Genomic DNA, 21,682 nt, shown 5'->3' with positions numbered 1-21,682 from the left:
GCCTCAGCCTCCCGAGTAGCTGGGACTACAGGTGCCCGCCAGCACGCCCAGCTAATTTTTTTGTATTTTTAGTAGAGACAGGGTTTCAGCATGTTAGCCAGGATGGTCTTGATCTCCTGACCTCGTGATCTGCCCGCCTTGGCCTCCCAAAGTGCTGCGATTACAGGCATGAGCCACCGTGCCCGGACAGCAAAAAAAATGTTTTTAAAAAGACCTAGGGGGCTCTTCCCAGGATACCCCTCCCCCCATACACCTCCAAAATTGCCAGGACAAAGGTTCAAAAGTGTTCTGTTTAATACGCTTTATCTGGTAGTGCTTGGGTGCCTGTGGTTGGTTTCTCTCACTGGAACCAGTCCTGGCCCCCACTCGCCTGGCTTCCTCCAGTTGCCCCAGGTCCTGGGGCTGGTGTGTCAGAAGCTGCCTTTGTCCTCTCCATTCATCCATCCTTGGGTCTGTCTGGCCTATGATGCCCTCATTCAGCTCTCAGGGTCCAGGGGTGACTGGTGTAGATCCTGCTCGCTGTGCCAAGATGGCCCTCCAGATGCGGCATACCATCCCTCCCCTGGGGGTAATGGACTCAGTGTGGCTCAGCCAGAAGGTGGCCCTGGACTCTCTCTTGCACCCACTGTCTGCCCAGTGCCCCCTCTGTCCCTAGGGGACCTAGGTGCCCCTTTGGTTTCCAGGAAGGAACCGAGGCAGGCCTGCAGTTGGCCAGGATGAGGCCATATGCATGGTTCACTTGGGGGGCCCCGGATGTACCTGATGCGGGTGTAGATGAGGTCATCTCGAGTGGCATAGGTGAGCAGGGTGTGGAGGGTGAAGCTATGGTTCAACAGCTGGATGTGGTCAAAGACCCGCAGAAACAGGGAAATAAGAAATTACAGAAAGATGTGTTGAGACCCAGGTACTAGCTCTGCTCTGTTGCCAAAATACTGAGGCAGATCACACCCTTCTGGGCCTCAGTTTTCTCATCCATACAATGGGACGAGAATACTAAGTGTTCTTCTGGTAGTGAGATTCTCTGCATCAGAGGGCACAGTGAGAAGAGCAGGAAGATGGACAGAGATGGAGGCTTTGGCTGGTGAGGTCAGGGATAGCCAAGCACTCCCCGACTCACCATTTGGATGGTGCCTGAATCCACATTCAGTTCCTGTAGCCACTGCACCAGGCCTTGGTCGGTTGAAAGAGCAGCTGTCAAGAAGCAGTCAGGTGATGAGCCCAAGAGTGCCTCCTGCTAGAAGCTGCCTCGAACCCACCAACAGTGTTCTCCAGCCAAGGCCAGCTCAGGTGATGAGCCCAAGTCAGGTGATGAGCCCAAGGGTGCCTTGTGCTAGAAGCTGCCTCGAACCCACCAATAATGTTCTCCAGCCAAGGCCCACTCACTTGGAGGCTCTGGGGCCAGGGCATAGGTCCGGGCTTCCTCATTCAGCCGCTGTAGAGCCCGCTGCACCAGGGCCTGGTACTCCCGTTCCTTCCCCGCCAGGACTTCGCGCAGCCTGTGGGGCGCAGAAGAGTAGGAAGGAGCGGTGAGTGGTGAGTAGGTTGAAGCCCGGCAGAGGCTATGAGCGATTCCAAGGGGCTTTACCGATCAGTCTCTGCTCTCAAGAGGCTCAGCTGCACCATCAGAGGAGCGGGGCCCTGCTCGGGCTCCACTGGAAGCAGGCTCTGCTGGCCTGGGCTCTGCTGGGAGTCCCCTTCTTTACTCAGCTCCTCTGACCTCGGTGAGACCGCCTCCTTCTCCACCTCTGCAGCCCAGTGCGATGAACTCAGGCAAGGCTACAACGCCCGTTTGGGAACCCCAGACCCCAGCAAGGGAGTGCGGGGGTAGGGTGCCCAGCTCTGGGCAGGCCCCAGGCGGTGCCGGTATGGGAGATGTCCATTTAGTCACGCCCCCACCGGCGCCTGCCCGCCCCTGTCCCGCCTGGCCCCCACTGGCCCCATTCGACGTTCACCGCGCCCAGCAAGCACCACACCCTCGCTGGCAGGAGGCCCGTGGCATTCCCCTCCTACCCGGGCCTAGCACAGCCAGGGCTGCCCGCACAGCACGGCTGAGCAGTGAGTCCAGAACGAACATCCAGTGTGGACGGATCTGGCGCTTGCGGAGGATCTGCTTCACCTGCAGGGGGAGGGAGGCGCCGCTGAGACAGCTGAGCCTCAACTAGAGGCAGGGCTTGAGCTGGAAAGGCCTAGAAAGTCTTCGGCGAGAGGCGAGTGGGGTGGGCGGGCTTGAGGTCCAGGGAAGGCCTGGGAAGCTAGGACTGGGCAGACGGTTTTTTGCTGCAGGCCTGATCTTCACGGAGGAGACAGGGAATCTTGGAACGTCAAGTCCTGGCACCTCACCAGGCACGGGGAGCTCACTACCTGTTGTTGGGCAGCTCTAACTACCAGAAGGCGCCCTCACCGCATCCGGGAAGGCAAACAGCGGTCTGTGCAGAAGCGCAGGCCCAAGGCCCTGGGCCCTCAGCCGTCCTTGCAGCGCCCGCAGCTCCTGGGCCAGCTGCCGGCGGTTGGGAGTGTGGATGTGTGCCCCGAGGCAGCGCAGCAGCTCTTCCACATGGTTTCTGCCCAGACGGGCCCCCTGAGAAGGAAGAGAGGGGTTGTCAGCGAGTGTTTCAGCCAAAAGAGACGCTGCCACGGAGGTGGGGGGCGGGGACATCAACAGGTGTCCTGACCCTGCGCGACCACCAGGGGGCGCTAGGGTGGGCCGCCCACCTGCTCTTGCTCCTGCTCCTGGTGCAGATTCTCCGCCAGCGCTGGCAGTTCCTGCTCCAATACCGCGGCCAGCATGGCCCGACGCTTGCTCTCCTGGTGCAGCAGGCTCAGCCCCGAGCTCTCCTCCGGAGACGCAGGCTCCTCGGCCGCAGGCTCCTCGGGCACCCTGGGCACAAGGGCGAGCTGCTGATTGAGGACGGGCAGCAACCCGCCAGTCACCTCTGTTGCCGGGTTTGAATCCTGACTCTCCTACTTTTATGCCTACCTCACAGGCATGAACATAGATAAACCCCGCACTGAGAGGACACAACAAGTCCAAGTTAGAGTTGCCAGAACAGGGCATGGGGAGGCACCAAATGCCACATTCACAAGTGGTCAAGGTGCCCAGGTCCCCAGGGAGGGCTCTTGTAGGAGGGGAGAAAAAGGCAAAACCAGGCAAAGGGAACCCATCCCAGGAACCTAGGTCTCACCGGAGCTGGCTGGTGCCCCCATAACTGAGGCAGCGCTTCGGGGGGCTGGGCGGGTGCTGAGAGGGTGCCTGAGGGCGTGGGAATGTCTGAGACTGGGTGGTTGAGTTGGCTGAAGGAGTGGGACTGGCGGAAGGGGCATCTGAGGGAGGGACAGAGCTGTCAGCTGGGGTCTCCTCCACCCTCACAGCTCCACAACTCCTCTGCCCTCCAGTGTGCCCATCCCGCCACCCCCAAGCACCTGAGGGCCGTGGAGCATGTTGTGGGGAGCTGGGGCTGCGGCTCCTTTTCCCAGGCTGCAGGAAGGGGTCCCCCAGCAGTGTCTGGGCGCTGGCTCGGAGGCGGGGGTCTGGCTCAAAAGTTCGGAGGAGAAAGGCTTGGGCCTCGGCCGACAGAGAGCTGGGCATTGGCGGATGGACCTTGTACATACCCACCTGTTGGGGGAGGGTGAACAAGGGTGACATTCAGAGGTGTCCAAGGCCCAGGCTGGCCCTATGCCACTTCCATGGGCCAGGTCCAAAGGGGTCTCACCTGAAACATGGCAGCCTGTGGGCTCCCTAGCTCGTGGAAGGGGGGGTGACCTGTGGCCATCTCAATGACAGTGCAGCCCAGCGACCAGATGTCAGCTGCTTTCCCATACCCGCGTGGGCCCTGGTCAATGATTTCTGGGGCCATATACTGCAGAGTTCCTAGCACAGAAACAGGAGCACCAATGCCCACCTAGGCTTCATCATGGGGTTGGAGCAGGGAGGGGAATGCCATCATCCTCAGGCCGACTGCACCCATACTGAACCTATCATCCAAAACGTACCTCAACACTTATCCTGGTCATCAAACATCTATCCTGAGTTCCATCACCACCCTGGGCTCCATCACCTGCCAAGGCTTCCGTCATTCATCCTGGGCTCCACCACATTCACAGACTCCATCACCCACAGTAGCGCTCCAGCACACATACTGGATTGCATCATCCCCCGGAACTCCATCACCCGCTTTTCCCTCCAACTCCCACCTTGGCCTACATCAACACTCCTCAAGTGCTAAAGTCAATTTCATCACTTATCCAAGCTCCAGTTCTAGATGCCATCACCTCAGCCCTGGCCCAATCACTCACCCTGGGTTTCATTCCCCATTAGGACTCTAACTCCATGCCTAGGAGAAACTGCATTCCCTGGAAAGTTCCAAGAGATCTGCCCCAGGTCAGCATCCCCACTCACCACCCCCACACCTTGTTACCTGTGAAGGTCTCAGTGCAAGGTGTGATGCCTGCCAGCCGCTTGGAGGTGCCGAAGTCAGAAATCTTGAGCAGCCCACTGAAGGTGTTGATCAGCACATTGTCCCCCTGATTGATAGCCATTAGTGGACACTGGGCTGGGCCCCTGCCAGCAGAACTAGACCCTCTTTCTGGGATCCCATCTCCTGGAGATCCCAGCCTGGTCCTGCCTCTGTCAACACTCTCCCGTTGCCATCCCACTTATATGCCCCTCTGGGAGCTGACAATTGGTTTGGCTTCAGAGCTGAACTTCTCCCCTCCTTCTCTAAGGAGCCTCCCTGATGAATTCCCTACCCTTTGCAACAGGTCTGCTCACTTAATCTAAACTGCCAGCCTGCGTCTGGGACCATGTCTCCTTCCCCGCCACCCCCAGCAGATGAGGGCGGGCCAGCCCCAGGGCTTACCTTGATGTCCCTGTGCACGATGTGGTTGTCGTGCAAGTAGCCAAGTCCCTGCAGGATCTGGCGGGTGTAGAAACTGATGGTGCTCTCGTTGTCCTTCAGGGGTCCCCACACTGACCGCAGCAAGGAGGACAGGCTGCCTGGATGGGGACAGTCCAAGTTGATTCTTCCCACCCACTGGCTCCAGCCCACATCTCTCTGCTCAAGGCCCAGACACACCCATGTTGTAGCCCCAACTCCATCACCCAGCGCCACTCCTCAGCTAATTCTAGGCTACACCACCCACACGCACTAGGGTACATTTCCCCCTAGGGCTCTCTACCCCTGCCTGCCTCGGTCCCATGCCTCACACCTCGGTTTCATTCCCATCCCACAGAGGGCAGGTACCTCCAGGCACTTCCTCCATGAAGATCTTAAGGTAGCCGCCCTGGCTAGCTGAGCCCAGATAGCGCACTATGTTCTTGTGGCGCAGGCGTTTGTGAAGAGCGATCTCTTCATGCAGGGGCTGAGAGAACCTGGGGGGAGGTAGGGGAGAGAGGAAAGGGACCGAGGTGGGCAGAGAAGCCCCGCCCATCCCACTCCAGCCTGGCCCCGCCCCAAGGACCCGCCCCGCCCACAAGCCCTCTCCGACCTTCCCCACCCTTACTACCCTGCCCATAGGACCCTCCAGACCTCAATCCCGCCCGCACGGTCCTGGCTGTTCCGCCCACGGGCCCAGTCCACAGGGCTCGAACTCTCAGGTCCTACGAGCCCGCCCACTAGGCCCCGCCCACAGGAGCCGCTCCGCTCGTGGCCCCGCCCACAGGAGCCGCTCCGCTCGTGGCCCGGCTCACTCCGCCCTCGCGAGCCCTCAGCCCCACCCGCGCGGCCACGCACCGCACCTGCTGTCCCGCTCCGGGATCTCCTTGATGGCGATGCGCACCCTCGTGTGGCGATCGCGGCCCGCGTACATCACCCCATACGTGCCCTTGCCCAGCACCAGCCGCTCGCCCGTCTCCGTGTACTCATAATCAAACTGCCGGGCGCGGGGTGAGATGGGAGTTCAGCAGGCCCGCGGCCCCTCGCCCTCCGCGAGCTCCCAGTCCCGCGTCCTCACCTCCAACATCTCCCCCACGCCCTCCGCCTCCTCCGCGGGCGCCGTGGAATCCGGGTTCGTCACCCAGGCCTGGATCAGGCCGCAGAACCTGAAGGTGGGGGAGGTCAGACCCGCGGGAGGGGCGTCTTGGTCCCCATCTAAGCCGGAGCATCCAAGGGACGTCGTCCCTTTCTTTCCCCCACTCCCCCCGGCATCCTGGCCCTCAGAGTACCCCGACCATGAAAGGCTGCGCACCACTGGCAGTGCCCTACGCTGGGGAAGCACAGCTGGACGTCCTGAGCCGGGGGGAGTGCATAGAGGAAGCAGCAGCGCTCGTCGCGCTTGGAGGCGCTGGGAAGGGATGAAGAACCCAGTGAGTGTCAGGCTGGGTGGCAGCGACCCTCACCTCCCGTCTTTCCAGTCGCCCCAGGTCCTGCCTATCACCTGACTCCGCATATGGAGGCGACTGGGAAGGTCCAGCTGGAGGGAATGTCCTGCAAGAAGAAATGGGGTGTGATGGGGGGTGCTGGTGACAGGAGAGGGGTCTGAGGATGGGAGAAAGGCTCCACAGAAAAAGTCCCAGCAAAGGTGAGTGAGGGGCCTCAGCAGCAACTTCACCTGGGTCTCAGGCTCCAGCAGGCTCAGGGTCACTGTGCTTACTGGGTCAGTACCCCGAACCTCGAGCTTTGCAGGCAGTAGCACCTTGTTCCTCTCCAGGACCAGCACCTGCAGGCAGTGGGGGAGTGGGGTCAGTCAGAAGGGGCTTACCCCTTTCCCAGGTCCACCACCCCTACAGGCCTCACCAAGCACTGGTCGCCCTGGGGACAGGCCGTCTTGAATGGTTGGCAGGACTGTAGCAAGAAGTGGAGCCAGAAGTGGGCACGGCGTTGTGGCCCTCCAGGGGGCTCTGGCATGGGCCTGAAGTGCTGGTAGAGCAGGAAGGTCTCCATCACAGATACCAGGTACCTGCACGCAAAGCCGCATCCTCAGTTCAGCCCAGGCACCAAACAGCACTGCCAGGGAGAGGAAACTGGCCTGGATATAGCTAGAACGTTGGCATGGGGTGCCATGGGCACTGGTCTAAAAGTAGCCAGGTCATTGGCTCAGGGTTCAGTCTAGCATGCCAACGGACATAGGTGCAGGAGCTGACAGCCCAGGTCAGGCCAAGAATGCAGAGGGGGCCACCTACCATATGGGGGCATTGAGCTTATACAGCTGCTCTGCAGCCAGCACCACCTGGGTGGGGTCATTGGCGAGGATCTGGGCTCCCAGGTAGAAACCCACATCCCAGTAATACTGCATCTTCTCCACGCAGCCTTTGCGGGCCAGCAGGCAGCCCAGCTTCATGCCTGGGGGAGAGGGGCATGGGCTCCAGTGAGTGTGGGTGCAGGGGTGAGTGAGGCCCACCATTTCTGTGGGCCTGAGTGTGGACATGAACATAGATATGAGTAAATCATTGGGTATGGCAAGATCTCGGGTGGGAACAGGAGCTCAGGCACAGGTATATGTGGAATTCAGGATGTAATGAACACGCAGATGTGAGTTTGGGAACATTTGTGGGTTTGAGGGCTCCTGAGGGCCCAGAACAGGCATTAGGACCCAGGTGTGGGTAGGGGCAGGACAGTCCGAAATGGATGAGCTCATCCTAGCTCTTGCCCAGTGTGCTCTCTCCCTGCCCTCTTCCCAGGCCCCTCTGAACCCCTGTGAGTGAGGAGACAAGAGCCAGGATCTGTGCTCACCTATTAACCGGAGCTCCTTGGAATCCTCAAAGTGCTGCCCAGCAGCAATGAGGAGCACAGCTGCGTTGATGCCTGAGTGGAGGCTAGGCTCTACGTCAAAAGCCTTGCGATACCTGGGGTGGGGGTAGGGGGAACAGAGCCAGACTGATGCCCACAGCACCATCCCTCATCTCACAGCTTAGCCCACCAGCCATTCACTGTGCTCTTTACCAGTGATAGGCCTGCTCCCGGTGCCCAGCATCCTGGAAACCCGAGCTGAAGAACATGTCCTTGTAGATACGGCCACACATGCAGTACAGATCAGGCGCCACAGAGCCCTCAAGCTGTACCAGCGGCAGCAGCACGGCCAGGGCCTTCGCCCGGTCCCCAGGCCTGTTCCTCCTAGGGAAAATATGGGCTCAGGCCCTCCCTGATGGCCCTGGCCTACTCTGTCCAGGGACCTCTAGACACTGAACAGCAGGGACCCTTCCAGGGGCCTGACAATAATGACCTCAAAATGATAGTGACCCTGGCCAGCACTGACCTCTCTACTGACCTAGATGGAAGTGATTCCTAGATGCAATGACTCTTAGGAGCAGTGATCTTGGACAGTGGTGACCATACCACAGGCAGCACCACCTCCCCCACCCCGACCCAGGAAGCAGTAACTCAGAACAACAGGGACCTATTGACATCAGTGACCCTGATCAGCAAATTCCCCGAACAGCAGTGATGCCAGACAGCAATGGCTTTGCACGCAGAGACCCAGGTTTCGGAAACCTTTATGTGGCTAAGACCTAACCCCTGCTCTGCCACTCACCGGTTGAGGGCAAAAGTGTAGTGGAAGCAGACATTATGCTGCTCGGCCACATCACAGGTGGGCAAGGCCTGCAGCGTCTCCACCAGCTCAATGATGGCCGAGTAGTCCTGCATCAGGGAACGGCAAGCACTGGCATCATGGGCCTTCAGGCCCCAAGGAACCTTGAGCCAGGGTCCTGTCCCATCCCTGACATCCCACCCAGCCACCATCTTTTGCACGCCTCCCTCAGGCCCAGCGGACACCACACCTCACAGGGAGAACCTACTGTATGCCCCATGCTGGGCGTTCCCAACCCCACAACTGCCCCAGGAGGCAGCGACATGCTCATCCGCTCTAACAAATAAGGAAGCCAACACTCAGAGACATTTGATAATTTGCCCAAAGCCACCAGTGAGCAAGTGGCCCAGCCAGGAACTGAACTTGGGTTTGTCTGACCTCAAATGCCAGCTGCCCTACTGCCTCTCTGAACACCAGGCACCTGCACATCGCGGTAGGAGAGCAGCAAGTTCATGATGATGTCGGGGCTCAGCAGCTCCACGCTGTCCAGTCTCCGCTGCAGGCGAGCCAGCTCCTGCCGCAGCTGTGGCCCACTGAACCGCTCCCGTGCCTGCCGGATGTCCCGCCGAATGGTCTCCCGGAAATAGCCACTGATGCCCAGGGCAGGGGAGGCAGGGAGAGAGAATGGTGGGGCCTGTACCTCAACCCCAGCCCACCATACCCTCACCAGCCCCCTCCTGGAGGACCCTCCCTGGGGGCCCTCATTACCAAGAGTCTGTGGGTGTGGCCTCCAGCAGGCGGGCAAGCCGGCCCACCAGGGGAGTGAGCAGGGCCTCGGTCCCCACTCCGGCCTGTACCAGCCCATCAGCCAGGCCCCGCAGAAGGCCTGCATCACCACACAGCACCCGACCAGTGGCCGTCACCACATAGGGGATCAGTGTGTAGCTGCCAACGCAATCCTGGTGGGAGGGAGGCAGGAATCAGTGAGGTCAGAGGTCAGCACAGGGCTAGACAAGGGGAGTGAGAGCATCAAAGGTCAGCACCAGTGGGAATTGGAATCGCAGGAAAGGGGCACCCATCATGAGAGGAGGCAACAGGAAACAGAGGAATACTTGGGATGTCGGGGGGCGTTAGGTGACTGAGGAGGCCAGGAGGATTAGTGGAGGTCAGAGGTCATAGTGGAAGTCAAAGGGCACTTTTGAGTGAGAGGTGGATTCTGCTCACCGAGTTCTTCTGGAAAACATCCTCCTGCAGGAGGCAGACAGTCAGATACTGGTGTTCTGTGTAGGCCTTACCCCAGCCCTGTGCCTGCCTCCACCAGCCCCAGGCCACCTACCCGCAGGGCCTGTAGGTCAGGGAGGTTGGCCTGGGAGCAGAGGAGCACATTGTTGGTCATGCTGAAGCTCTCACGCACACCAAGGTGGTAGAACAGGGAGGGCTGTACCAGCGAGCTGCTCACCTCCAGCACCACCACGTCTGCAGGCACAGAGGGGGTGGCGCTGATCCCTGAAGCCCAGCTTGATGGGGAAGGAGCCGGGGTCCATCCTGGCTTGACCTGCCTTGCTGTGGGACTCCAGTAGGGTCTGGTTCTGCCTTGGGCTTCAGTTGACCCTTTTTAGGGTCCCCCTGGCACTTTCACAGAACTGATCTCTGTGGTGTTGCAGGAGAGGAGTTGGGCTCACTGGGTTGGGACCCTCAGGCCATGGTTCAGAGCCTGTGAGCACCTGGCATGGGGGAAGGGAGGCTGTGGACCAGCTGAGTCTGTTACAGGCCATTTAGGAGGTGGGAGTTGCGCAAACATAGAAGTCCCCCTCCCTTTGGTCTTCAGCACAGGCTCTTGAAAGGGGCTACCATCAGTGTGCATAGACAACGCTGTGCCTAAATGTATGTATGTGTATATCTGTGACATGTATAGCTTACTATGTCTGACTGTATCTGTGTGTATGACAGCGTCTGCTAGGGCCTGCATGAGTCAACATGTATGCGATTTGTGTCTGTCGATAATTGTATTTTTGTGTCGGAGTGGTCGGGTCAGCCTTCATTTTAGGCTACGATTTCATGGACATCCAGGAAGCACAGCTACTGGACTCTAGCATGAGCAAGTAAGTATGGGTGGGGGCCGAGCATCCGGGCTGGCTGGAGGGAGGAGTGACTCGCGGGGGAATAGCCTCCTTCTAGCCCCGCCCCTGACCCATCCTTTCCCGCCCACTTCCCCGCCCCTTCCCCGCCCATTCTTTCTTGGCCACTGAGGCCACTTAACCTAAGCTCCCTCACCCAGTATCCAGTCCCGTCGGGCCCCTTCGCTTCTCTTTTTACCTTTCCTAGCCCGATCCTCGGAAGTAGTATGCTAGGACTCCTGAACTCCAGCCTCCCGGGTGCAGCCCCTTTCCCTAAGTCCAAGCTCCTCTCCCAGTAATTGTCCTCAAGAGATCCGCGTGACATTCTCCTGAGGGTGAGGCTGAGTTCTCCAACCCCACCCCTGAGACACCACAGCCCCGCGCCGCTCCCCGCCCCGCCCCAGAGTTCCAAAGCCCCTCCCCATCCTTGCCCCGCTGGCTGGGCACCGCTCCGACTGAAGGGTGCCTAAGCCCCAACCTCGAGCCCTGGAGCCGCGCCCGGATCCCTGTCTCGTCCCGAGCCCGGCCGCGCCCCAGATCCCCTAAATCCCACTTTTTTCAAGGCCCTGTCCCAAGCCCTTCAGCTTTAGCTCTCTTTAAGTCCTCTAGACCCGGTACCCCTCTCGGCCCCTCCCTTGAGCCTTCGAGCCCGGCTTGGTCCCCTCCCAGGACCGAGTCCCGCCTGGATCCGGCCCCGCCCCCAGCGCGCTCACCCGCGTTGTAGAAGGCATCCAGAGCCGCGGTGTCGCCTAGCTCCAGCGTCCCGAAGGGCAGGCTGCGCAGCTGCGGGGGCGGCCGCGGCCGAGGGACCTGCGCGCAAGCCTCGCGCAGGCAGCGCAGGGGCAGCGGCTCCCCCTCGGTTCCCTCCCGAGGCTCCAGCCCGGGCTGCGGCTCCCGGGTCAGCACGTAGACCACGCTGAGTGGCCGGCTCCGCGCGCAGCCCCGGCCCGGGGGCGCCGCGAGCGGCCGGCCCCGGCTCAGCGCCACGGCCAGCGGGTCCTGCCAGCAGCTGCCGGCGCGCTCCGCCCCGGACCGGGGACACGGCCCCGCCATGCGGGGGCGCTCAGGCGCGGGGCGCCGCGCACTGGGAACCCGAGGCAGGGCAGGAGCCTGGGCCGGCAGATCAGGAATCTTGGGATCCGGAATCCGTTCGGAATCGGAGAATCTCCCACGGGATCTAGGGATCCGGAATCCGGCCTGACGTCCCGTTCCAGGAATCTAAAGTCCAGGGAGAAATCCTAGCTCGGACTTGCAAGGTCCTGAGGTTCTGAAATCCGGGACTGGGTCCCAGAAATCTGGGGCATCCGGTGATCGGCAGCTCAGAGCCACTTGGGGGATCCTGGGAATCGGCCCGGAGGTGCCCGCCACCTGGACTTCTCAAGGGAGCGCCCGCCAACGCTGTCCTGCCTTCACTTGTAGGCTGAGCCCAGCCCTTTCCCGGCCGACCCAGAAAGCTCCACCCTCGGCCCTGGGGCAGAGCCGCTCCCTAGCGGCTTGAGACTCAGCCTCTCCCCTCCCTTCTCTCCCGCCAGAACTTTGGAGACTGGCGGCTTCCGGAACAGCCTGTGCCCCTATGCACGCCAAAGACTGTGGACTGCTCACAGCAAGCGCACATAAAGTGTGTGAGGAGGCCAGGGCTAGGGAAAAGGTTGGATACGCAGGCCCTGCTCTGCAGGTATCTGTTGAATGAATGGCTCTCTAGAGACATCAGGGTGCGCAGAGCATGATGAACAATGGGTGTCCTCCCGGGCCCAGTGAGTGAAGGCAGGGAGGGACTGGGATGGGGGAAACCTACACCCTAGGCCGCTTGCCCGAAAGCCTTCAGTCCTGGAGTGGGACTTGGCATCTGAGCCTTTACTGTCGCTAGGGGGCTGCTTTCCCCAGGACCCAACCTGCTGTGGACCCCCGCTGACCTTTGACTTCTATGCAGAACGTGACCATGGGACCTGAGAAGCACTTCCTACTCTAAACAACTCTAAACATTTCTTTAGCCACCCCTTGAAGGAGTCAACCCCAGCCCTTTGCACTACAACAGCTTCTCAGCTTCAAATCCCCAAGAATCCCCAACTTTCTTGTGTGAATTAATGAGTGAGGCAGCAACCTGGTATAAGCCTCAGTGGACCCTGAAACCAAGAACTGGGGACTTAAGTTGAATAACTTGTCCAGGATCACTCAGCGCATGACAGAGCAGGGTGCAAACCCAGGACCGCCTGTCAGACTCTTAACTGTTTAATTCTGCCACTTACTAGAATGTGGCTTTGGGCAAATAAACTGCTTAAATGCTACTCAATGGCTGTTTCATTGCCCTGTTGCCTTGTGGAAGAAAAATGTACCTTGGAGGGTGCAAACCTTCCTTGGTTTGACCTTGGATTCGAAGTAAATCCAAGCAAATCCTTGGTTTGACCTTGGATTGGAACTAGCACGCAATGGGACAGGCAGGAAGTGGTAGAGTTTGAGAACTTGGCCTGCAACAGAGGCTGGAGTGGAAAACAGACAACTTACAAGGGACAGGCATGGGCAACCGACAGGCTGAGAAAGCTGTGCAATTCCCAGCCGGGGCGGTGGCTTACGCCTGTAATCCCACTTTGGGAGGCCAAGACGGGTGGATTACGAGGTCAGGAGTTCGAGACCAGCCTGGCCAACGTGGTGAAACCCCGTCTCTACTAAAAATACAAAAAAAAGTAGCTGGGTGCCATTGCACTCCAGCCTGGGCAGGGCAACAGAGCAAGACTCCATCTCAAAAAAAAAAAAAAAAAAAAGCTATGCAATTGTGCAATTCCTGCCACAAAGCCATCCACTTGCAGGACCCAGAGGGCCTTGGGAAATTGTCAATGGATGCTTGAATCTCCTCCAATCTTTCCACTGTATGCCCCTCTGGCTTACTGCACTCCAGCCTGGGCGGGGCGACAGAGCAAGACTCCATCTCAAAAAAAAAAAAAAAGGCAGCCGGGCACGGTGGCTCATGCCTGTAATCCCAGCACTTTGGGAGGCTGAGGAGGGCGGATCATGAGGTCAGGAGATCGAGACCATCCTGGCTAACATGATGAAACCCCGTCTCTACTAAAAATACAAAAAAATTAGCCGGGTGTGGTGGCGGGCGCCTGTAGTTCCAGCTACCTGGGAGGCTGAGGCAGGAGAATGGCGTGAACCCGGGAGGCGGAGCTTGCAGTGAGCCGAGATCGCGCCACTGGACTCCATCCAGCCTGGGCGACAGAGCGAGACCATCTCAAAAAAAAACAAACAAACAAAAGGGTCTTGAAAGGGCTAAAATGAGTTTATTTTTAAATGTGGACAGGCAAGCAGAGGTGGTTGGCAAAGGCAAGGTGGCTGAGGATCCGGAAGCTGTACAGGAGAGATAAGGGCACTGGCTGCCAGAGTGCCCTATCGAAGCATCATCCGAACCCTGCGGTAGGGGTGGCCCACACCACGGCCTGAGGCCCAGTCAATGCCATATTTGTGGGCGGCAGCCTCAGATACTGCGTAGCGACCATTGAGATTTGATCGGTAACAGGATGCATACCACCAGGCACCCTGGACAATCACTGCACAGTTGCTGTTGCTTGAATCGTGGTCAGCGTCATAGGTGGTGAAGGGCCTCCCACTGTGGAAGCTCAGGGAATCCCCTAGCAGGGAAGGGATGGAAAGCACCTTGGTGCCCAGCACCATGCCTGGCACCTTTGGAGATATAATGCCATGGGAATCTCAAAGCAGCTAAGAGTTGAATTTTATCAGGCCCCACGAGCAACACCAAGGGGCCAGGTTGTTTGCGCAGAGTCACTCAGCTAGTCGAAGCAGCGGCAGGACTTGAACTCGGGACTGTCTGGCTCCAAAGCTCCCAGCTTTTCCCCCTGTCTTACCCCCTCCAGAATCCCCAGCCTCCCTCTAGCTCCTTTGTCTTCTCTCAGCTCCCATCCAGTCTGAGCAACTCTGCTAGGAAAAGCTGGGAGGAATCTCTTAGGTGCCTGGCCGGGAAAGGTGGTTCCCTGAGACACTCCCTCATAACCACTTCCCTCTTTTAAATCTCTCCCCAACAGTCACTATTTCTCTGAAAGAAGACTTCCGTGGTTCCTCTTCCAAAGCAGAGAACACTAACACTCAACAGAGCCTCAGGCGGCACCCAAAACTTCCTCCTTGCCTCCCTGCCCTCGCCACTGCTTTTTTTTTTTTCTGAGATGGAGTCTCGCTCTGTCGCCCAGGCTGGAGTGCAGTGGCACTCTCTTGGCTCGCTGCAACGTGTGCCTCCCTGGTTTAAGTGATTCTCCTGCCTCAGCGTCTCTAGTAGCTGGGATTATAGGCGCCCTCCACCACGCCCGGCTAATTTTTTTGTATTTTTAGTAGAGACGGGGTTTCACCATGTTGGCCAGGTTGGGTTTGAACTCCTGACCTCAAGTTATCTGCCCTTCTCAGCCTCCCAGAGTGCTAGGGTTACAGGCATGAGCCACTGCGCCCGGCCTCCCTGCCCATTTTATAGAGGAGGAAACTGAGGCTCAGTGGAGGGGTAGGACTTGCCCAAGGTCACATAAGTACTAAATGGCAGAGATGGATTCAAACTCAGGTCTGTTTGCCTCCAGAGCCCAAATTCTTCACTGTTGCACCATCCTGCTTCGTGATTGCCATTTCTCAGATGCGGAAACTAAGGCCCACCGAGGAGACAGGATTGCCCTGGGTCATTCATGGGGGCAGTGGCAGCACTGTGAAAGGATCCAGCCTCCTTCCTCTGCTCCCCTTAGGCTCACTCACCTGCAGTGCCCTCTGAGAACTTGCCCAGTACCAGCTGGTAGTGGTCTACCTCGCCGCGGAGGCGGAAGGTCGCATAGTGGGCGAAAGTACGGTTGCCATTAAAGTCTTCCAGCTCTACCAGCAGCTCCCAGTTACCTGGAAAGAAGGGGAGGCAGGGATGGAGGAATCCTCAGATCTTGGGGGTGGGGCAGGGATTCAGGATGGCAGACAGTAACCCCCAGACTCCAGGACCCTGCTGGGAACTCACCCTGGAGAGTAAGCTGGTGCAAATTCTCATTTCCCAGCCAGAATTCAGACTCTTGGTTCCCAAAACCTGCTTTGTAGGAGGACCAAGAGCGGAAGAAATCCACAGAACCATCCTGGCGCCTCTGAAACACCTGGGGGAGGGCAGGCACAGCAGCTATTACTCCAGGCTGGGCACTGGCAGCTGAGGGTGCAGGAACTGTGAGGGGTGGGTGGATACCCACTCTCTGTTTGGATTGGGGCCTGTTGATAAAATGGGGATCCTTCAATTTAGCTTAGAATATTTCTATGAACTCTACATTCCCTTATTAACTTTTACTAACACTCAACTTCATGCCACAGCCTTGCAAGCCCTGGGAAGATTTAATTGACAAAACACTGTCCCCACCCACAGGAGATGGCCAGCACTGCTGGGAGTCAGTCAAAATAACCCAATTTCATTTACTATAAGAACCAAGATATTTGGCTGCGCTCGGTGGCTCATGCCTGTAATTCCAGCACTTTGGGAGGCCGAGGCAGGCCAATCACTTGAGGTCAGGAGTTTGAAACCAGCCTGGCCAACATGGTGAAATCCCATCTCTACTAAAAATACAAAAACAATTAGCTGGGTGTGGTGGCATGCACCTGTAATCCTAGCTACTTGGGAGGCTGAGGCAGGAGAACTGCTTGAACCTGGGAGGTGGAGGTTGCAGTGAACCAAGATCACACCACTGCACTCCCGCCTGGGCGGCAGAGCAAGACTCCGTCTCAAAAAAAAAAGAACCAAGATATTTACATTAGAGAGGCCACCCCCACAGCCCAAGCTGGACCCCTGGCCTTACCCTAATGTCTTCCACCTCCGCCTCCAAGCCAAGCAGGCCCCAGGTCCTGTAGAGTTGTCAACCTAAATACCTCTATTTCCATTGTTCCACTGTCTTATTTTATTTATTTATTTTTTTGAGATAGAGTCTCACCCTGTTACCAGGCTGGAGTGCAGTGGCGTGATCCTGGCTCACTGCAACCTCTGCCTCCCTGGTTCAAGCAATTCTCCTGCCTTAGCTTTCTGCATAGCTGGGATTACAGGCACCTGCCACCACGCCCAGCTAATTTTTTGTATTTTTAGTAGAGACGGGGTTTCACCATGTTGCCCAGGCTGGTCTTGAACTCCTGAGCTCAGGCAATCCGCCCACCTCGGCCTCCCAGAGTGCTGGGATTACAGGCGTGAGCCACTGCGTCAGGCCTGCTCCACTGTCTTTACTGCCTGGCTCCTTGCTGTCTTCCTAAACCATGTCCCTGCCTCCACTGGTCCCCCCGTGCAGTGCATCTTTCATGGTGTAGCCCAAATCATCTTTTTAAAATAGAAGTTCTACTTGGCCCCTCCCCTGCTTAAAACTCTCCTGGGGCTACCCATTGCCCTGCACACTCTTCTTTTTTTAAGACAGAGTCTCACTCCATTGCCCAGGCTGGAGTGCAGTGACTCAATCTTGACTCACTGCAACCGCCACCTCCTGGGTTCAAGCAATTCTCCCACCTCAGCCTCCTGAATAACTGGGATTACAGGCGCGCACTACCATGCCCGGCTAATTTTTATATTTTTAGTAAAGATGGGATTTCACCATGCTGGCCAGGCCGATCTGAAACTCTTGACCTCAGGTGATCTGCCCACCTTGGCCTCCCAAAGTGCTGGGATTACAGGCGTGAGCCACCATGTCCAGCCAACCACCGCGCCTGGGTGCCCTGCACACTTCTTAAGTTGATCATTTAGTGCCTTCCATGAACTGGCCTTTACAGAGGTCCTCAATCCATGTTCCATCAGTGCCAGCAGACTTTAGCCGACACCCACGCCTGCTCTCAGTTCACTCACACGCTCCCTGCAAACCTTCTTTTACTCTGCTGCCTCCCTAAGTTTATCTTTACTTCTAGCTGGAATGCCCCTCCCTACCCAATTTTTTTTTTTTTTTTTTTTTTGAGACAGAGTTTCACTCTTGTCACCCAGGCTGGAGTGCAATGGCGAGATCTCGGCTCACTGCAACCTCCGCCTCCTGGGTTCAAGCAGTTCTCTTGCCTCAGCCTCCCAAGTAGCTGGGATTACAGGCGTGAGCTACTGCACCTGACTCCAGGTCTTTTCAAATGGCACCTCCTCTGTGAAGCCCTCATACTTCTTCAGGTCCCATTGGGGGCTCACTAAACATTTGTCAGTGAATTCCTCTAGGAAATGCCTTGCTCTGGTGGGCTCTGGCTCCCCTAGGGGCCAAGGGGGAGAAGTGACCACTGGGCCTGGCCTGTTAGCCCATTTCTCAGACACTCACCAGCCAGCCGCCCCCTTCAGTGTCCATGTCACAAAAGACTGGGAGGGCCCTGCCCTCAGGTAGGCACAGATGATACCAGCCGCTCAAGGTGGCGCCCTGGCTCAACAGCTCCCGGCAGTTTCTGGGGCCTGGGAAAGGGGAGATGGACTGGGGGTGGTGCCCAGGTTATTCCCTGACCCCCACCCCCAGGCACTGGAACAAGTGTGGGACCCTAGGGACCCTCTTGGCTCCTTCAGGTCCCTGAAGAAGGGTTCTAAGGAGGCTGTGGGGAGGGGCTTGGCCACACTTGGGGGTCTGCCAACACCCAACACCGTATGATCCCAAGTTCCTGGCTCCTGCAAGGGCTGCCTCACCTTTCTGGCACCGGAGCAGGTTCACTGGATCTCCTGCCCCAGAGAAGGGACGAGTGTTGGCTCTGATGTCTCTGCACCCCAGCGCTGAGCCACCAGCGGAGCCGGTACCCTGGCCCTTTTCCGAATCCTTCCCACTCCTCCCAGCCTTCCATACCCTGTAGGAGGGCCATCATAGGGTACCCAGGCCCTTCTCCTAATCCTCTCCACTCCTCCCAGCCATCCATTCCCCTGTGAGAGAGCCATCATAGGTGCAGCACCAAGCAGAGATCCCACCCTAGAGTCCAGGGACAGAGGTAAAGAAAGCGGGAAGGCCTCCAGCCCCACTTACTCACCCGGCTCACCCTTGGGGCCCATCTTGCCTGGTGGTCCAGGTTGCCCTGAAATCTCAAAGGCAGAGATTTCCTGAGTCCCACCCCATGCCCAGGACCAAAAAGAAACAAGAGACTTGGAGCCAGAGGTTCAAATCCCAGTTTCACCCTTCACTCACTTTGTGATTGCGGGCAAATATCTTATCCTCTCTGAACCTCCCTTTCCTCCTCAGCAGAATAGGGATGAAACCACCTACCTGGCAGAGTTGATCTTAGGATGCCGGGTGCCCAGCCTGGAGCTGGCACAGAGTAGGTTCCTTGCTCCTTTGTCGTGGCCCCTCAGCACAGACAAAACTTGCCACATTCCTGCCTTCCCCGTTCCCAAGATCCCAGCCTCCTCCCCAGCCTCTCTCACCTTGAGGACCTGGGGCTCCCTTCTCCCCAGGACTTCCTGGAGCTCCGGGACAACTGGGCAGGAGGACAACTTTGCTGGCTTCCAGTTCCCTGGGTCCTACAGGGAGACACAGGCAGGGTGGACACAGGGTAGACTGTCTCTTCCAGACCCCTCTTCAGTTCTCTTCCTGTCTCCCAGATTCCCACTGTCAGGATGCTTGTCTCCTGAGCTGGCAAGGTTTCACGTGCTTTGCATCCATTTGCATATATTTACATGCAAAGCCCAGATTATGAAACTCCCACCCTGCTCCTTGAGGTTGATGAGCCTTGGTGGGGGGACACCCAGCGAGGGAATGAGGAGTGGGTTGGTGAGGAGGGCACCCTAGGTGCCTACCTGGGCAGCTGGGGTGTTCCTGGGTCTTCAGGCAGGCAGGCCCCCCAAGCAGGAGCAGCCACAGGGAGGGCGAGATCCACAGGAGATCCATCTTGCTGGGGCCACCAGGGGAAGGATGCCAGATTATAAGGGGGCCAGGCTGGTGGGAGGACATGAAACAAGACTTCCTCCCATTGTCCCCCAGGGACACCCCACCCAGACTGGAGCCAGCAGTGGGTTGGAGTATTTCCTCCCTCAGCCCTAGAGAGAAAGAGCATTATCCCTGCCCTATCTAACCAGGATGGAGTCCAACATCCTTTTGTTTTTTGTTTTTTTTTTGAGACAGAGTTTCACTGTTGTTGCCCAGGCTGGAACACAATGGTGTGCTCTCAGCTCAATGCAACCAATGCAACCTCTGCCCCCCGGGTTCAAGTGATTCTCCTGCCTCAGCCTCCCAAGTAGCTGGGATGATGGGTGCACGCCACCATGCCCAGCTAATTTTTTGTATTTTTTTTTAGTATAGACGGGGTTTCACCATGTTGGCCAGGCTGGTCTTGAAATCCTGACCTTAGGTGATCCACCTATCTCAGCCTCCCAAAGTGCTAGGATTACAGGCGTGAGCCACCGCACACTGAAAGAGTCCAACTTCTGATCCTGGCTTCCAGGGCTCCCCAGCCATCTCTCCAGACCTTTACATTCACAGTCATCTCTACCTGTGAAGCCCCATTGTCCATGAAGGTCTAGCTCTACAGCCATCTCCACTGGGAGTCTTTCCCTGATCCTTGTCAATGCTATGAATAGTGACAACTGCTACCATTTCCTGAGCATCTACTGCATTCCAGCGTCATACTGACGTCACCTCCGATCCTCACGTGGACTTGCTATTAATCCTTATTATTGCGTTATGGGCCTGGTACAAAATGGGTGCTCAGTAAGAAAGAGTTGAATGAATAAGGAAAGAGAAACTGAGGCCCAGGGATGGGACGTGACTTCTGTTCTCTTGGCCACTTATATGCTGAGAGCCACAGAGTTTTACCCAAACCCCATGCCCCCAACAGGGAAAAGCACCATTAAGAAAGTGATTCTGGCTGGCTGCGGTGGCTCATGTCTGTCATCCCAGGACTTTGGGAGTCCGAGGCAGGCAGATCACCTGAGGTCAGGGGTTCAAGACCAGCTTGGCTAACATGGTGAAACCCCGTCTCTACTAAAAATACAAAAATCAGCCGGGCTTGGTGACATGCACCTGTAATCCCAGCTACTCAGGAGGCTGAGGCAAGAGAATCACTTGAAACTGGAAGGCAGAGGTTGCAATGAGCCGAGATCGCACCACTGCACTCCAGCCTGGGCGAAAGAGCAAAATCTCCATCTCAAAAAAAAAGAAAGTGACTCCATGCTCAACCTTGAGTCCTATGAGGCTTAGGAAACAGCTGCTAATGTAGGCCAATCAAGCGGGAAGCCCAAGTAGGAAGGCCTGGAGGCCAGGAGGCCAGGGAGGACGCAGCAGCCGGGGTCCAGATGTGAAGGATCAGGCCTGAGCTGGATAGGGACCTCAGGTGATAAGGGAGGAGAGGAAGGGCTCATTCATTCACTCATTCAGCAAACCCTTCCTCAAGGCCTCCTCTGCACCTCCCCAGTGCTGGTGGAGAGGGCTGAGGTGCAAGAGGTGTCAGGGGAAGTGGAGGCTGTGTTTGCCTGATAGGATGTGTCCGCGAGAGGGATATCCTGAGACCGCAATTCCAGTTCTAGGAATCTGTCTTCCCCAGACTGTCCCATGAGTATGCCAAGATCTACAGACAAGCCTGTTTACCATGGTGCTTTTGGTAAGCATCAGCGTGGAAATGACCCAACCAGCCATTGATGGCATTCACATGAATTAGGACCATTCAGACAACTCATAGGGTGAATCTGATCTAAAATGAGCGGGGCAAAAATGCAAAACATATGCACAGCATTATCCCACTTTGTATTTTTAAAATGCTAGAGGTGTGTATATATGTATTTTGTAAATTCACAGAAAAAGGTCTGACACAGACCTTGTGAACTGTGGTTATTTCTGGAGAGTAGGACCAGGGGAAGAGTGGTTCTTTTTTTTTTTTTTTTTTTTTTGGAGACAGGGTCTCACTCTCTCACCTAGGCTAGAGTGTGGTGGTGCGATCATAGCTCACTGCAGCCCTGACCTCCTGGGCTCAAGCCATCCTCCCACCTCAGTCTCCCAGGTAGCTGGGACTCCAGGCAGAGCCTCCACACTGGGCTAAATTTTTATTTTATTTATTTATTTTGAGACAAAGTCTTGCTGTGTTGCCCAGGCTGGAGTGCAGTGACTCGATCTTGGCTCATTGCAACCTCCGCCTCCTGGATTCAAGTGATTCTCCTGCCTCAGTCTCCCAAGTAGCTGGGATTACAG

At 57.2% G+C, this 21,682-nt stretch overlaps 2 protein-coding genes across 7 annotated transcripts; both read right to left on the bottom strand.

Annotated features, from left to right (window-relative positions):
• Nucleotides 1–276: 276 nt before the first annotated feature.
• MAP3K6 (mitogen-activated protein kinase kinase kinase 6) lies at nt 277–12,858 on the bottom strand. 6 transcript variants are annotated; one of them, XM_054539231.2, is made up of 30 exons: nt 11,294–12,858; nt 9,923–9,939; nt 9,800–9,829; nt 9,688–9,711; nt 9,232–9,422; nt 8,945–9,113; nt 8,467–8,573; nt 7,878–8,048; nt 7,668–7,780; nt 7,118–7,277; nt 6,732–6,894; nt 6,547–6,654; nt 6,373–6,422; nt 6,184–6,279; nt 5,950–6,037; nt 5,735–5,868; nt 5,241–5,368; nt 4,857–4,993; nt 4,416–4,521; nt 3,711–3,868; nt 3,421–3,613; nt 3,183–3,321; nt 2,713–2,878; nt 2,402–2,578; nt 2,011–2,116; nt 1,586–1,745; nt 1,384–1,496; nt 1,118–1,191; nt 760–836; nt 277–562 (listed from the first exon to the last, which is right to left on the bottom strand). In XM_054539231.2, the coding sequence occupies exons 1-30, from the start codon at nt 11,631–11,633 to the stop codon at nt 484–486; spliced, it is 3,774 nt and encodes a 1,257-aa protein (XP_054395206.1). In that variant the 5' UTR covers nt 11,634–12,858; the 3' UTR covers nt 277–483. The 6 variants fall into 6 exon arrangements, with proteins under 6 accessions (XP_054395206.1, XP_002811250.3, XP_024093661.2 ...); XM_002811204.5 differs by having other exon boundaries at nt 9,800–9,939; XM_024237893.3 differs by lacking the exon at nt 11,294–12,858 and adding an exon at nt 10,780–11,001 and having other exon boundaries at nt 9,800–9,939.
• Nucleotides 12,859–13,835: 977 nt separating this feature from the next.
• On the bottom strand, nt 13,836–19,390 carry FCN3 (ficolin 3). Its single transcript, XM_024255987.3, has 8 exons — nt 19,300–19,390; nt 18,928–19,023; nt 18,537–18,581; nt 18,205–18,237; nt 17,852–17,979; nt 15,568–15,697; nt 15,321–15,455; nt 13,836–14,203 (listed from the first exon to the last, which is right to left on the bottom strand). The coding sequence occupies exons 1-8, from the start codon at nt 19,388–19,390 to the stop codon at nt 13,962–13,964; spliced, it is 900 nt and encodes a 299-aa protein (XP_024111755.1). The 3' UTR covers nt 13,836–13,961.
• Between the last annotated feature and the right edge of the window lie 2,292 nt (nt 19,391–21,682).

Source organism: Pongo abelii, chromosome 1, assembly GCF_028885655.2.
Source record: "Pongo abelii isolate AG06213 chromosome 1, NHGRI_mPonAbe1-v2.0_pri, whole genome shotgun sequence".
Taxonomy (NCBI): Eukaryota; Metazoa; Chordata; class Mammalia; order Primates; family Hominidae; genus Pongo; species Pongo abelii.
Note: the sequence above shows the minus strand (reverse complement) of the source record. Positions and strands in the feature narration are given on the sequence as shown.

Coding starts and splice junctions, on each gene's coding strand:
- FCN3 (XM_024255987.3), bottom strand. CDS start 19,390: ATGGATCTCCTGTGGATCTCGCCCTCCCTGTGGCTGCTCCTGCTTGGG. Junction 18,582..18,927: donor GGGAGCCCCAGGTCCTCAAG/GTGAGAGAGGCT, acceptor TTGAGATTTCAG/GGCAACCTGGACCACCAGGC. Junction 18,238..18,536: donor GGGCCCCAAGGGTGAGCCGG/GTGAGTAAGTGG, acceptor TCTCTGGGGCAG/GAGATCCAGTGAACCTGCTC.
- MAP3K6 (XM_002811204.5), bottom strand. CDS start 11,633: ATGGCGGGGCCGTGTCCCCGGTCCGGGGCGGAGCGCGCCGGCAGCTGC. Junction 4,994..5,240: donor CATGGAGGAAGTGCCTGGAG/GTACCTGCCCTC, acceptor GTCCCCATCCAG/GCAGCCTGTCCTCCTTGCTG. Junction 1,746..2,010: donor CCTGGCTGTGCTAGGCCCGG/GTAGGAGGGGAA, acceptor ACTGGGCTGCAG/AGGTGGAGAAGGAGGCGGTC.